The sequence below is a fragment of the Bos grunniens genome, chromosome X (genome assembly GCF_055505025.1).
Source record: "Bos grunniens cultivar Pamir isolate PY7600 chromosome X, Bosgru_T2T1.0, whole genome shotgun sequence".
NCBI lineage: Eukaryota > Metazoa > Chordata > Mammalia > Artiodactyla > Bovidae > Bos > Bos grunniens.
This window is the reverse complement of record NC_141194.1, coordinates 138,525,250-138,541,489: the sequence shown is the minus strand read 5'-3', so window position 1 is coordinate 138,541,489 and position 16,240 is coordinate 138,525,250. Positions and strand designations below refer to the sequence as shown.

At 37.0% G+C, this 16,240-nt stretch overlaps 1 protein-coding gene across 25 annotated transcripts in view; it reads right to left on the bottom strand.

The window, feature by feature from the left end:
• Positions 1 to 16,240, bottom strand: part of THOC2 (THO complex subunit 2) — a 118,575-nt gene that overhangs the window by 90,894 nt on the left and 11,441 nt on the right. For all 25 annotated transcript variants that reach the window (XR_015159095.1, XR_015159094.1, XM_086388173.1 and 22 more), the window contains exons 2-4: positions 12,524 to 12,582; positions 7,858 to 7,949; positions 5,504 to 5,555 (exon numbers count right to left, since the gene is read on the bottom strand). Coding sequence is in view for 21 of the 25 variants with exons in the window: in XM_086388173.1 (XP_086244299.1) it covers positions 5,504 to 5,555; positions 7,858 to 7,949; positions 12,524 to 12,582 (203 nt within the window). In the remaining 4 variants the exon portion in view is untranslated. The remainder of the gene's footprint in view (positions 1 to 5,503; positions 5,556 to 7,857; positions 7,950 to 12,523; positions 12,583 to 16,240) is intronic.

Below are 16,240 nucleotides of genomic sequence, written 5' to 3'. Positions count from 1 at the left end.
AAAGACGCTATTATTCATGAAGATCAAGCCTTTGACTGACAACATTGGTACCACGTACCATGTTCTAACCAAGCTACTTGGTCACCAACTCTATGAAAACTGTATTAAAAGATTTTTTAACATCTTATTTTGAATTACAATTCTAATCAGCAAAGAAAAATTCAGTGAAGGTTTCATTTTCTTCCTACTTAAATATTTTTTTAAGAAAATGACACCTCCTTGAGCTTCAGTAAGTTATTCAAAGAATTTGTCAAACAATTTTCTCATCTAAAGTATAGAGGAAATAAACAATTAGTTCTAAACACTAAGCATCAAAAACTTCAACCAGGATTAGCAGGATTACCAGATTGATCTCAGAATTATTGTTTTAACTGATTACACACCATTACTTTGCTTTAAAAATCAACTTATATTTAAAATGTACTACAGAAAAAGGCACCCATTTTAGTGATGCAATAAAAATTCTCCTCTAAGAGTTCTAGGGTTCCCCTCAGACAGACATTGTATCACTGCTTTCCTTCAGTTTACTTTCTATTGACATCACTAAGAATCAAAAGAGAAGAGGATCTATTGTTAAACACATCCACATTTTCCTGGCCCTTCTCCACTTTTCCTTCTTGGAAAGTGCCATTTTCCAATATTCTGACTACTATAGCTAAGCACACGATCAGATCAAGGGTATTAAGGGAATTTCAGCGTGCTATTTATACACCCTGTAATGTACTGTAAATTGCAGTACAATCGCAATCCCTCAGTAAGACTTTAAATTCATGTGCATCTCATCAATCTTTTCCAGGGACTTCCAAGTGGTCTCCCCATTAACTGGTTTTCTGGTCCCTCCCCAGCCTAGAACTTCAAACACACTGATCTTGAGAGGTCAGGACTAAATTGGGCCTCTTCTTTAAACTAATATCTATCTACTCTCCAAGGCCCTACAGTCCCTAAGATCTACCTCCAAAGTCCCAAAAATGAGAGTACTTGGGTAGCAGGTTCATCTTCTACAAACCAAATATATTCTCCTCTTAGCCACCAGACCTGATTAAGATACAACTCTCTGGGTTCTGACCATGTTAGGAAATGCTTAATGGGACCTCAGTAAATTTCTTAGCTAAACTATCTCAATCATCAACACAGGAATCTATTATCCCAATTATGCGTTCCCTATTTACTTTATTCTTTCTATTCTTCTAACTCATGAAACTATTCCAATAAATTCATATACTATTCCTGACTCCTCAACCCCAAATCAGCATCAAAGTTCTCTTTAATTTCCCTCTGATTTTCTAAAAAGTCCTCAGTCATTTAAAACTCTAGGCCCACTATTACCAATCACCTAACCCAGCTCAGATGTCCCAACAGTGCATCAAGTTACATCACACTTTCCTTTTGAGTTAATATATTAATAACTCTCAGGCCCGTTCACCTTACACGATTAGTCTTTTAAAGGAAAATGCTATCTCAACCAGGAAAATACAGCACTGATTTCCCTTATAATTGTCAAAATATTAGAAAGATAACATGATGCAGTAAAAACATCATGGACTCTAGAACCAAAAATACCCAGGTTCAAACTCTGCCTTACTAGCTGTGTGGCCTTGAGAAATTACTTTCTTAAGCTTCAATTTTCTGATCCATAAACCTACCTTACCGAAAACATTAAATGCTTAACATAGAGAAGATGTTCCAAAATGGCACCTATATTATTATCAGTTATAATCATTATAATTATCATGATCATTATCATTAGAGATAGCTCGCGTTCTTACTCTTATTCCCCTATCTTGGTCTGGGGTCACCCTGGGATCATTTTTTTTCTGCCAAGGGTAGGAGTGGGTGAGTGAGGGGGGCAGGTGTGGGAAATTCTCTTTCCAAGTTTGCCATCCTAATCTTGCTTGTAAAAATGGACTGGATAGGCTAAAAGAAATTTCCCAAGAGCAACCAAACACCATCTTCATGAATTCATGTTATTAGTAAAAAGCACTGACTTGTAACAATAATTCTTATTACTACACAACTATGAAGAGAAAATATATCCTAACAAGTCAATAAAAAAAATTGATAAGCTGATAACTGATTACCCAGAGAAAGACAAAAATATATTTCTGACACTATCAAGGACTAACAGCTTCCACAAACTGATATCTACAAATCATTCTTTCAGGCTTATAAACGTATCAGTTCAGTTCAGTTGCTCAGTCGTGTCCAACTCTTTGCAACCCCATGGACTGCAACACACCAAGCTTCCCTGTCCATCACCAACTCCTGGAGCTTGCTCAAACTCATGTCCATCAAGTCAGTGATGCCATCCAACCATCTCATCCACTGTCGTCCCCTTCTCCTCCTGCCTTAAATCTTTTCTAGCATCAGAGTCTTTTCTAATGAGTCAGTTCTTCACGTCAGGTAGCCAAAGTATTGGAGTTTCAGCTTCAACATCAGTCCTTCCAATGAATATTCAGGACTGATTTCTTTTAGGATAGACTGGTTGGATCTCCTTGCAGTTCAAGGGAATCTCAAGAGTCTTCTCCAACACCGCAGTTCAAAAGCATCAATTCTTCGGTGCTCAGCTTTCTTTATGGTCCAACTCTCATATCCATACATGACTACTGGAAAAACCATAGCTTTGACTAGACAGACCTTTGTCGGCAAAGTAATGTCTCTGCCTTTTAATATGCTGTCTAGGTTCGTCATAGCTTTTCTTCCAAGAAGCAAACATCTTTTAATTTCATGGCTGCAATCACCATCTGCAGCGATTTTGGAGCCCCCCAAAATAAAGTCTGTCACTGTTTCCACTGTTTCCCCATCTATTTGCCATGAAATGATGGGACCGGATGCCATAATCTTTGTTTTTTGAATGTTGAGTTTTAAGCCAGCTTTTTCACTCTCCTCTTTTACTTTCATCAAGAGGCTCTCAGTTCCTCTTCACTTTCTGCCACAAGGGTGGTATCATCTGCATATCTGAGGTTACTGATATTTCTCCCGACAATCTTGATTCCAGCTTATGCTTCATCCAGCCTGGCATTTCTCATGATGTACTCTGCATATAAGTTAAATACACAGAGTGACAATATACAGCCTTGACCTACTCCTTTCCCAATTTGGAACCAGTCCATTGTTCCATGTCTGGTTCTCACTGTTACGTCTTGACCTGCAGATTTCTCAGAAGGCAGATAAGGTGGTCTGGTATTCCTATCTCTTGAATAATTTTCTAGTTTGTTGTGATCCACAGTCAAAGGCTTTGGCATAGTCAATAAAGCAGATGTTTTTCTGGAACTCTCTTGCTTTTTCTACGATCCAATGGATGTTAGCAAGTTGATCTCTGGTTCCTCTGCCTTCTCTAAATCCAGCTTGAACATCTAGAAGTTCTTGGTTCACATGTGTTGAAGCCTTGCTTGGAGAATTTTCAGCACTACTTTGCTAACGTGTGAGATGAGTGCAATTGTGAGGTAGTTTGAACATTCTTTGGCATTGCCTTTCTTTGGGATTGGAATGAAAACTGACCTTTTCCAGTTCTGTGGCCACTGCTGAGTTCCCCAAATTTGTTGGCATATTGAGTTTGAGTGCAACACTTTCACAGCATCATCTTTTAGGATTTGAAATAGCTCAGCTACAATTCCATCATCTCCACTAGCTTTGTTTATAGTGATGCTTCCTAAGGTCCACTTGACTTTGCACTCCAGGATGTCTGACTCTAGGTGAGTGATCACAACATCGTGGTTATCTGGGTCAGTAAGATCTTTCTGTATAGTTCTTCTGTGTATTCTTGCCACCTCTTGTTAATATCTTCTGCTTCTGTTAGGTCCATACCATTTCTGTCCTTTATTGAGCCCATCTTTGCATGAAATGTTCCCTTGGTATCTCTAATTTTCTTGAAGAGATCTCTAGTCTTTCCCATTCTATTGTTTTCCTCTATTTTTCTGCACTGATCACTGAGGAAGGCTTTCTTATCTCTCCTTGCTATTCTTTGGAATTCTGCATTCAGATGGGTATATCTTTCCTTTTCTCCTTATAGTAAAAACAATTTTTTAAATTGAAACTTGACTCATGTTGTATTTATTTGTAATATAATATCTTTAGCGCCTGCTCTAAAAATTAAAATCAATCAATCCAATAGATAGCAAAGACAAATACTTTATCATCTAAATCAGGAGTTTTAAGATTGACAGAAGGCACAATTAATAATTATGCCAGGGAAAACAAAACAGAAAGGGGACACACTGTCATCCAATCAATTGTCTGCTCTTTTCATTTATCACTCAGTCCACATACATTTTGACCTGTTCATAACATTACTGATGTTATAAAATCTTAAACATCATGAAGGATCAAGGACCAGGCATTTAGATTTGTTGCAAACAAATTCCAGATTCTCAGTAAGACAAATTAAGTAACCTATCTCATTCTAAGAGTTAAGATTAATGAGCTAAAGTAAAGTAATTAATTCCAGCCTGAAAAACTCTCAGAGAATAAGTCTTATTTTAAAGTGAATATTATAATGTCTGGTAATGTTTTCTAACAGATCAAAGTTACAGAAAGTTAAAGACTGATGTGGAAAACTGTGCTCAGATACTTTAATTCAGATTTAAAATCAGAGAAATATATTTGTAATATACATTATTTTTCAAATCCATGCTTCCCATGGAGGGATACTACCTCTTGTTCCAAGTCAAAGAAATTCTATTCTTATCTTGCACGTGAAAATGAAAGTCACTCAGTCGTCTCTGACTCTTTGCAACCCAATGGACTACACAGTCCATGGAGTTCTCCAGGCCAGAATACTGGAGTGGGTAGCCTTTCCCTTCTCCAGGGGATCTTCCCAACCCAGGGATTGAACCCAGGTCTCCCATATTGCAGGCAGATTCTTTACCAGCTGAGCCACCAGGGAAGCCCAAGAATACTGGAGTGGGTAGCCTATCCCTTCTCCAGGGATCTTGCATGAATTCTTATTTATTCTGGACAAAGAGAGAAGTTTTATTTCCAAAGCTGGTTTCTCATCCTCAAAAACAAAAGTATTTTTGATTTCTCTGGCTCTTCTTGCTCTTTTTAAAATTAAAAATCAAAAGAGTACAATAGCAAAGTAATTATCTCTTGAGTGTCCTAAGTTTGATATTCTGACATTCATTGATAACCTGCATTGAATAATATTAATTAGGTGGTTACTAAAATCTGAATAATTCAGACTAACTTCAAAAAACCTGGATTTTTAAACCTGAAATGACTTAACTTAGCTCAATTTTATACAAAGATACATTTGGAAAAATTCAAACCATTTAAATTATAAACTAGAACTATTTAAATATAGTGATTAAACTCACATTTGACTTACAATACTATATTCTCTATAAAGTAAAAAAAATATAATCTAGATTTGTAGAAACATTTGTAAAATCCTTAGCTTAAAAAAAAATATTTTATTTAACAAAGAACATTAATTTTCCAAACACTTTTTACAAGTGAAATAAATGGTATTTATAAGTGAAATTAATACAGGCTTATTAATACCTACCTAATATGCAGAATACATCAGCAAGAATGGAGGGCATATCCTCACGAAATTCCTAATTTAAAAAAAATATAATTATTCATAGTAAACCCTAGAATAGCACACTAGCAAGTATTATGGGTTCACAATAACACTCTTCAGTAAAACTTAAAAACAAAACCCTAATACCACTATGTTGACAAATAAAATTCTTCAAGTTTCATAATACAGAGAAAATTAAGACAGGGAGATAATGGTTAGAAAACCTGTTTAAATGTCTACCATGAAATAACTTAAGTTAAAAAAAAAAAAGAACCTTAAACAAGCACCTCAAGAAATAATAAAAAACACAAATGAGTAACATTTTTCCAATGAAGTTTCATGTCAGAAACTACTGGAATTTGGAGTACCTTACACCTATCTAAAGTAAGTGTTTAAAGTGGTACATTTTTCATCTAAAACTTTAAATGCTGTGCTCGTACCTGAGTCAACACTGACCTAAGCAAAAATCATAGTATTCAGAACAGAAATCTGAAAAATGCAATAAGTACAAGCAGTTGTCTCATAACTCAAGATTCTCTGAAGATGAAAATAATTACCAAAAAACTGTATTTTCCTTATGCACTGATGTTTGCAGTCTTTGGAGAAATGGATCCAACATTTATAATAGATTTGTCTCCTGACTTCACACTCCCATGCCCAATTTTAGAGCCATTTTTCATTAGTAAGGATCACTGTTCAATTACTGCAATTAGTTTGCTGGCACTATAGCAACACTAAAATTAGCCTATTTTCAGAGAGTAAAGAAAAGAAATATAATTCTAAAGGAAAACCTGGCAGCTGTAAGAGACACAAGATATGTTTCTGTGGCTAAGATAAGGGACAGTGCAATATGGGACTATGAGAATCTAGCCATGACAAAGGTTCCAGCTGCAGAAGTATATATATTACTAAGCACTCAAAGAAAGGGAAGCTAAGTAAGAATGAAACACATTAAGTTCATTTGGACTCTTCACTCTCAATAAGTGGGAAGAGTATTAGAATCAAATTCCATTAACACAATAAACCCTATACTCATGCTCAATTTACAGAATGAAATGACCTTAATTGCCAATCAGACATTAGTCTTTTCTTAAGGGCTATGAAATCTGGCTATGTCTACTTGAATGAAAGTGCTCCAAAATAATAGAGCAAGACAAGAGTTTTCAAACACAGAATATCACTTATTGAAGAAATAGACTACTTCTACATGAACTAATCAGACAGAGACAGTTTAGGCGTAAAAGAGAAACTCATACTGAACCTCTACTGCTCAAATATATCTCAATGGGGGAGGATGGGGGGAAAAAAATCACAACAACTAAACACAGAAATTCCTTAAGACTGTCCTTGGGAAAGCAGAAAAATCATACAAAGCTAAAGGCTACAGACATTTAAAGCCTACAGAAATTCATACGGATATCGAGAAACTCCAGGTACCACCTCAAAAATACTTATTATGAAAGCTGTTCTCAACTGTACATGTAATTTTATTTATACAAGTGTAAAACCCAGCCTAGTAAAAATAAAATATCACTTGTAAAAAAAAAATGAAACTTAACCCCTGCTGTACAATAAACATCTTTACAATTTGAGAGTTCATCTTTCAATTCAAATCCCAAACAACCACGAAAAGTATCTTGTCTGAATCTAATTTAACCTTTCTAGTAAACAAAAGTGTGTGTGTGTTAGTCGCTCAGTCGTGTCTGACTCTTAGTGACCCCATGGACTGTATCCTGCCAGGCTCCTCTGCCCATGGAATTCTCCAGGAAAGAATACTGGAGAGGGTTGCTATTCCCTTCTCCAGGGAATCTTTCCTACTCAGGTCTCCTGCATTGCAGGCAGTTTCTTTACCAACTGAGCCACCAGGGAAGCCCACTAAACAAAAGAGTGAAACAAAGGTTTTTTCCTCACCTTTAAATAGCCACTGAAAGGTGAGGAAAAAAATCTAGTTAGTATTTTCTAAAGCAAACATGAAAATTAGCATTAAGTTAGAACCATACAACTTCATTTTAAAATAATTTCATCCTCAGTTTTTAAAATATATTTAATTTCTAAACATAACCACAAACAAAAGAAAATGTCTTGTTATGTTAATATTGAGAGAACATTCTAACCAATTTTTTTTATAGATGTTTTTGCCCTCCCAGCTTACCTAATACTTTCTGCTCTACTCATAGCCACAGAAAAAGATTAAAATACCTATATAACTGTCCAGTAACAATGGCTTACCATTTTGAATAAAATAAAACACAAGTTATATACTTCAGTATCCCTTGTATCAAACACACAAAAAAATGTTAACAATTATCAAATTAAAAAACCATACGCATACTTACACTGATGTCACTAAGAACATTAGATGCCTGTTCATGCTTTAGATTTCCTTTAATGACGTGGTATGATAATTCATAAAGAGCTTGCTGGAAATCTGTCAAACATAAAAGAAAGAGTGTAAGGACACAATCTCTTAAACATGAAAGGTAGACTCTCTAAGGGAAGACCTATGTATTTCCTACTTTCAGATTATTATAAACACCAATAATGACTAAGAAAAATATATTTCTAATGCTTTTCTCTAGCAGATTTTTTCCTTTTATTTTCACAAAAACACAATACTTAAAGAGTAGAAAAAGGCATGCTACGGTTCATGGGGTCGCAAAGAGCCAGACACGACTGAGCGACTGAACTGAACTGAACTGAACTGACTGCACTACTGTAACATAACTACTGCCTGAGCACCTCCTTCCAATCCTTTTCTGTATGTCTACATATTTTACATACTTGCATTCAGAGTTCACATCATTTGGTACTCTGATTCCCCGACAAACACTTTTAAAAATATTTCCTCCTAGTACCAAAGTCTACGAAATTATTTTTAAGGACTGCATAGAACTCCAACAAATGAATATAAATTAACCATTCTTCTCACCAAGAGATTTTGCAGATTTTTCTAACTACATTCAGATTATAGTTAATTCAATCTCAGGGCTACACTGACAACAAACAGGTAAGGAATAACAGTAAATATAAAACCCATACCCTGTCAGAGAAATTTCTTCCCAAACCTAAACCTCAATTTTTCCTCTATTTCCATCAGAATTCAAACTAAAATATATTCAGCCCTCTGTATCCACAAATTCTGTACCCATGAATATGAAGGGCTGACTTTATTCACTGTACTATGCAATTTTATATAAGGGACTTGAGAATACTCGGATTTTGCTATTTGAGGGGGCTCCTGGAACCAATTCCCTGTAGATACTAAGGGATGATCATAATTACATATGTACATACAGACAAAAAAAAACAGCAGTCCTGTGAGAACTGTCAACCACAAGTACAGTTGTCTCATTCACAATTAGCATAGCCCCCCTTTCCTGGAGGAGTTTTGGGAGGAGGTAGGAGTTAATGGTCAGGTGAACATATCCTTCCAGCTACCTTTTTCTTTAGTCCCAAACACTAAAATCTTTATCTCCTTCCTCTCTTTAAAAGTAAGAAAATAAGTAACTCTAAAAACATTAATGTAAAACAAAGTCAGTTTATAACCCCCTTGAAGGAAATCAAAAAATCTTTCAGGGCAACACAGCAAGTTAGGAAATCAAATATTTAGGAGTTTCCCGGTGGTCTAGTGGTTAGGGGAGAAGTCTGCCATGTTTTCGACATAAAGTTTCTATTTTGCCCTTTGAAATGTGTCTCCTCGGGAGCTATTTTGAGACACTGGAATGCAAACAAGTTGCTTCTCTTGTTACTTGCGCCCCCCAGTTTTGCCTAAGATTTCAGTAATAGCGGTTGATACAATGTCAGCACTGGTGGTTTCGAGTGCTCCCCAGGGCGATTGCTTTCTCCTAAGAGCAATTGCACCCCACTCCAGTACTCTTGCCTGGAAAATCCCATGGACGGAGGAGCCTGGAAGGCTGCAGTCCATGGGGTCGCTAAGAGTCAAACACGACTGAGCGACTTCACTTTCACTTTTCACTTTCACGCATTGGAGAAAGAAATGGCAACCAACTCCAGTGTTCTTGCCTGGAGAATCCCAGGGATGGGGGAGCCTGGTGGGCTGCCGTCTATAGGGTCACGCAGAGTCAGACATGACTGAAGTGACTTAGCAGCAGCAGCAACAGCAATGGCACCCCACTCCAGTACTCTTGCCTGGAAAATCCCATGGGCGGAGGAGCCTGGTGGGCTGCAGTCCACGGGGTCGCTAAGAGTCGGAAACGACTGAGCAACTTCCCTTTCACTTTTCACTTTCATGCGTTGGAGAAGGAAATGGCAACCCACTCCAGTGTTCTTGCCTGGAGAATCCCAGGGACGGGGGAGCCTGGTGGGCTGCCATTTATGGAGTTGCACAGAGTCGGACACGACTGAAGCGACTTAGCAGCAGCAGCTAGTGGTTAGGACTCGGTGCTTTCACTGCCATGCCCTAGGTTCAATTCCTGTACAGGGAACTGAGATCCCGCAATCCATTCAGCTCAGCCATAAAAATAAAAAAATGTTTAAAAGAAATTAAATACTTAAAAATCTTCTCCTTTGGTCTACTTACTACTAGCCACAAAAAGGAACATAATAGAAATCAAAACTTGTATCAATCTCCCCTTAAACAATGAAAATAGTATATTATAATGAAATTAATTTGTTCACTAAATTATTCACAAAAGAAATATAGCCAGATTATTCCAATTCCTCATGAAGGATTCATTAAATATATTCTACCTTTCTCACAAATATGCCTTCATTATGCTTATAATAAATTCATAAAAACTAAAATGCAAAAGAAAAATCTGTTACTATGGTAGGAATATGAGGTCATTTTGATGCTTTCAATTAGCATTAATAAAATGCTTTTGTAACAAATAATATTCATTTGAAATTATCCACATAACTAAGATTTTTTAAAAAGCAATCACTCACCGAAGAACAAAACAGCTGAGCATCATAAACTAAATTCCCGTAAGAATATGGGCTCACAGGGGCTGAGGGAATTCTAACCTTAATCAAAGGAGATTAAAATAGAGAACAAATGGCCCAGGTCATTTTGCTGACACTGACACCAAAACAATCACAATGTAATCCACAAAGTAGCAAAGACAGTCCCCAATTCACATGTCATTTAAATACCCATTTAAATGACTAGGAACTCCTGCTGTATTTTATCCACAGAAACAGTACGTGATGTCTTAGAGACTACCAAGGCTAGTCCACAAAACCCTGCTAAATCTACACTAAAATTGAAAAACTTTAGATTTACAATGGGGAGGAAAATTTACAACTCTTATACAGAAAAGAATAAATGCTAACATTTCAGAAAAAGCAGCTTTAAGAACAGCCACAAGTAAAAGGGATTTCTAGAGATTCTAGACATTCTTTGTGAAATATGAGCATAGCCACTAGTTATGTCAAATATCACTAGGAATGCTCATGTTCATCAGCCATCCTTACTATGTTATTTTATGGGGGGGGAGGGGACTTATAAAAAGAACTTATAAAAGCAGCAGCATGTGCAAGGGAAACTGCCTTCCTGAAATGAAATCAATTTGGAGAGAGAAGCAAAAAGAGAAAAGACAGAAGGAACAATATCCAAAGTCAATGCCCCTGAGATATACAAAGGAAATTCTAAAGAAACAACATTCAGTTCCCTGCAAGTAGGCAAGAGCAAGAAAGAGAAAGTGAAAGTGAAGTGCTCAGTCGTTTCCGACTCTTTTGCTACCCGTGGACTGGAGCCCACCAAGCTCCTCCATCCATGGGATTCTCCAGGCAAGAATACTGGAGTGGGTTGCCATTTCCTTCTCCAGGGGATCTTCCCCACCCAGGGATCAAACCCAGGTCTCCCACATTGCAAGCAGACGCTTTAACCTCTGAGCCACCAGGGAAGCCCAGAGAACCCTCACAATTGAGCCAATGAGGCCACACCCCTACTAATTTGAGTTTCATATGTGAATCAGAACAACCATGCAAGTTAACAATAGTCTGATAGTTATTAAAGATCTAAATTGTTTCATTTAAAACTGTTAAGAGTAACCACCCTGTTATGCTATTTATAGTTTTGCTGAGAATGTTTTTTTTAACCCACTTAAGGTTTCAAACACAAACAAGATACAAGTTAACTGAGAAGTTAGAAACTTGTTTCAAACATAAGGAGAGGGAAAACTATCCAGTGCTTTTAAAAAGGACTCTTTTTTTTAGTTTCTTACTCTTCTGACAGTCAACTGACTTATTCAAAAATGGCATTGTATTAACAACCTCAAAAATCTTTATGAATGATCTGAAATTTTAAAAGCAGGATGACTATAAAATAACTTTGGGGATTGAGCAAGGAGTTTTAACAAGTCTTACCCAAATGACAGAAAGAAAAATGGTTCATTCACTCATTTGAAAATGCTTTCTACTCAAAAATCCAAATGTTCTTCAAAAAGTATATATTTTCATATTAAGATAATATTTAATTTTTGATAAAAGGAAACATTTACAGAAAATCAATAACTTATTTAAAATAGAATATTGATTATAAGTTATTTTTCCAGATTGGAAAAAAATGTCATTGATTATACCCCCAGTGAAAGCTACATATGAAAATGGTTTAAATTACTGGGCATCATTGCTTTTGTTTTTGCCCCTCCTTTTCTGAATCCATATATCTAATTTTAAATTCAAAAAAATTAAACAGTAAATCCTTTAAAATAACTAAAAATTTACATTCAGTTTAATTGCATAACACTTTACTTAATAAATCATATTTGAGATATGCAGTCATAAACAACTCCTTTGCTTGTAATGTTTTCCATGACAACTGCCTTTAACAAGATCCCCAGATACCACCTAAACATAACCAGCTTTAGTAAAAACACTGAACCTCAGTTTCTGCAAGTTTCCTAGCACAAACAAGATCAGAATTAGTTTCTCTTTCCATGCTAGCTCTTCTATTTATAAAATTTAATGGAAAACAGGGTATTTTATTAATTTTGACCAAGCCAAATCTCATAGCTATGATATTTTTAAAAGTCTTACCTCTATAAGTTGAACTATCGTGGCTTTTATTTTCACTGAGGATCCGGCATAAATGTAAACTAGAATAAAACAAATAATCTGTATTAATTTCTAATTCTAACACAGATAATCCTTATACAGCAAATTCTATCAACTAAAAACATCTGGAAATGTATTACACATTTTAAGTCCATTAGTTTATAATTTAAATAAAATAAACCTAAAAACCATAATTGGAAGATGCTAATGAATCAAGACATTATTTTGAATGAAAACAGGTAAATAAAAGAATGAAAATCAAGCACTTATTCTGACTTTTGTATACAAACGAACAGTTGATAAGAAATGCCTCTGTTAGTATTTCAGCTAACAAAGGTATGATAGAACAGCACCATTTTTAAGTCCCTAATAAATTTAAGGATCTAGGCATCTATCAATGGCTGTTCACATCCTAAGACGCAATCAGATATTATGTGCCTCCTGATCCTAATGCAAGAATACACCACCACGTATGAAGTTGTCTTTGAGGAGGGGGAGCAAAACTTAAATACAAACTGTGGGAAACTCTATAGGACAATGGCCCAGTCTCTTCAACAAATATATTACAAGGAAAAGATGGTGGGGGAGCCTCAGGGTAAAAAAGGCTTAAGAAGTACATCTATTGCAATGTATGCACTTCCCTCGTAGCTCAGATGGTAAAGAATCCGCCTGCAATGCGGGAGACCTGAGTTTGATCCCTGGGCTGGGAAGATCCCCTGGAGGAGAGCATGGCAACCCACTCCAGTATTCTCGCCTGGAGAATCCCCATGGACTGTAGCCTGCCAGGCTCCGCTGTCCATGGAATTTCCCAGGCAAGACTACTGGAGCAGGTTGCTATCTCCTATTCCAGGGGATCCTCCCGACTCAGGGATCGACCTGCTTCTCTTACGTCTTCCGCATTGGCAGGTGGATTCTTTACCGCTGAGACACTTGGGAAGCTCCATTAAATATGCACAGATATATATATTGAAAAATACTGAAATACATCAAGGTTAACATGGGTTTATTCCAAATACACAAAGTTGGTTCAAATTAATTTACCACATTAAACTTTTAAAATCACAAAATAGTTCAGAAAGTTTCTATTATTAGTTTTCTGTCTTTTTATGCATAAACATTTGACAAAATTCAATAACCATTCACTATTTTAAAAAAACTTTTTAAAAATTAAGAGTAAGAAAAAAAGTTGTAACTTGATAAGTAGCAGTTCTGATAGTGTGGTTCACAAACCCCTGATCCCCAAGACAGTTTCTGGCATTCTGCAAGGTCAAAACTATATTTGTAATAGTACTAAGACTGCATTTCCCTTCTTACTGTACTGACATTCGCACTAATAATTCAAAAGCAAAGGAAGGTGAGACTGCTGGCACCTTAGCATTCATTAGGGTAGTAGCACCAAACTGTCTCACTGAATTCTTCACAATCAGGAAGTCAAAGAATAAAAAAACAATTTTTTTTAAGAAATCAAAGAATAAAGTCAGTCTCATGTAAGATGTCACCAAATTGTTTCATTACATCTCTCATGATCATTCACACAAACAAAAGCCAGTTTCACTTAAGAACGTCCTTGATGGGAGTGGCTCAGCAAGATGGCAAAATAGGAGGTCCCAGGCCTTCCTTCCTCCCATAGAAACACAACTCAACAATACATATCCACAATTCCCTTTATGAGAAATTCAGAAACAGTTAAGAGGCTCCTGCACCCCAGGCAAGAACTAAACCAGCTGCATGAAAGCTCCTAGGAAAATACATGATGCTTTTTCACCATGGTCCCTACTCCTGGCACAGCACCGCATGACTGGAAGGTAATTCCCAATTTCCAAATTCTCTCTGAGGAGGGAAAGAGAAGACTGGACTATATATACATCTAACGTTCTTCCGGGGGCAGGGGCAGCGAGGGGGTTCGGGGGGTCAGGGAGGTGCCCAACAGCTTGGCAATCTCTCCCTCAAGGGAGAAAGAGAAAACTAGAGCGTGTGCCCAGTATTCCAGCTTTGGGGGAGGGGGCACTACCTGAGAGACTGGTTTCTGTCTAGCCTGACTCGGGGCACTGATGGTACCCAGCATACTCTAGCTGCCTGGGAGCCACTAAGAACAAAAAAAAGCTGGGTGGCATGCATGCTGCTGCTTCAGAGGACCCTAGAGTACAACAGATGGACACCAGAGGAAGCGAGAGAGGGAAAGCTTGTAGAAAATCCCTCTAATCTGGAATCTACACATTAGGCCAGAGAAGACACATCCAGAGAAAAATTTGAGAGGCTCCCAGAATCTACAGCCAAGCTGATTGGTAAAGGCCTTTCCTTGCACTGAAGCAGTCCATAAAGCCTGGGATAAAAGAGTGTTTTTTCAAATGCAAAGATAACCAACACAAAACTACAAGGAACATAAAGAAACAGGTAAAATTGGTCCAATAAAAGGAACAAAATTTGTCTTCAGAAACTGATCCTAAAGAATTAGAGCTATGTGGATTATCTGACAACGAATTTAAAATAACCATCATAGAGATGCTCAGCGAGTTCAGGAAAATGATGCATGAAGAGAATGAGAATGACAAAAGGACAGAAAATTTTAAAAGAACCAAACAAATTCTGGCGCTAAAGAACACAACTAAACTGAAAAATTTGTTAGATGTTCAACAGCATTATGGACAGTCATATACAAAATAACGAAATTGGATACTTCTTACATCATACACAAAAATCAACTCAAAATAGATCAAATACATAAAAATAAGACCAGAAACTGTAAAACCCCTAGAAAAAAACAGGAAGAAAGCTTCATGACATTGGTCTTGGCAATGATTTCTTGGATGTGACACCAAAAGCACAGACAATGCAAGCAAAAACAGTCAAGTGGACCATCAAACTAAAAACTGTATGCACAGCGAAGAAATGACAAACAAAATGAAAAGGCAGGGGACTTCCCTGATGGTCCAGTGGTTGAAGCTCCATGCTTCTACTGCAGGGACACAGTTTGACCCCCGAGGAGCTAGGACGCTGCATGCCTCAAGTTGTGGCCAAAAAAAAAGAAAAGGTAACCTATGAAATAGGGGGAAAAAATGTTTGTGAACCATCCATGTATCTGATAAGGGGCTAACATTCAAAATATATAAGAAACGCCTACAACTCAATAGCAAGAAAACAACCTGATTAAAAAATGAATTGTTGTTTAGTCACTAAGCCATGTCCGACTCTTGCAACCCCATGGACTGTAGCCTGCCAGGTTCCTCTGTCCATGGGACTCTCCAGGCAAGAATACTGGAGTGGGTTAAATAGACATTTTTGCAAAGAAGATCTACAAGGGTCTTTCCCTGGTGGTTCAGTGGTTAAGACTCTGCGCTCCCAATACAGGGGGCATGGGTTTGATCCCTGGTTGGGGAACTAAGATCCCACATGTCGCAAGGCATAGCCTAAAAAAAAAAAAGGACAGACAAAATGGCCAATAGGTTATGAAAAGATGCTCAACATCACTTATTATCAGAGAAATGCAAATCAAAAACAAAATGAGCTATCACTCACACTTGTAAAAGTGGTCATTATCAAAAAACTGCAAGCAAACAAATGACATCTGATAAAGGACTATTATCCAAAATATACAAATAACTCTTAAAACTCAACAATAAGAAAACAACCAACCAATTTAAACATGAGCAAAGACCTTAACTGACATCTCATCAAAAGATATACAGATGGCAAATGAGC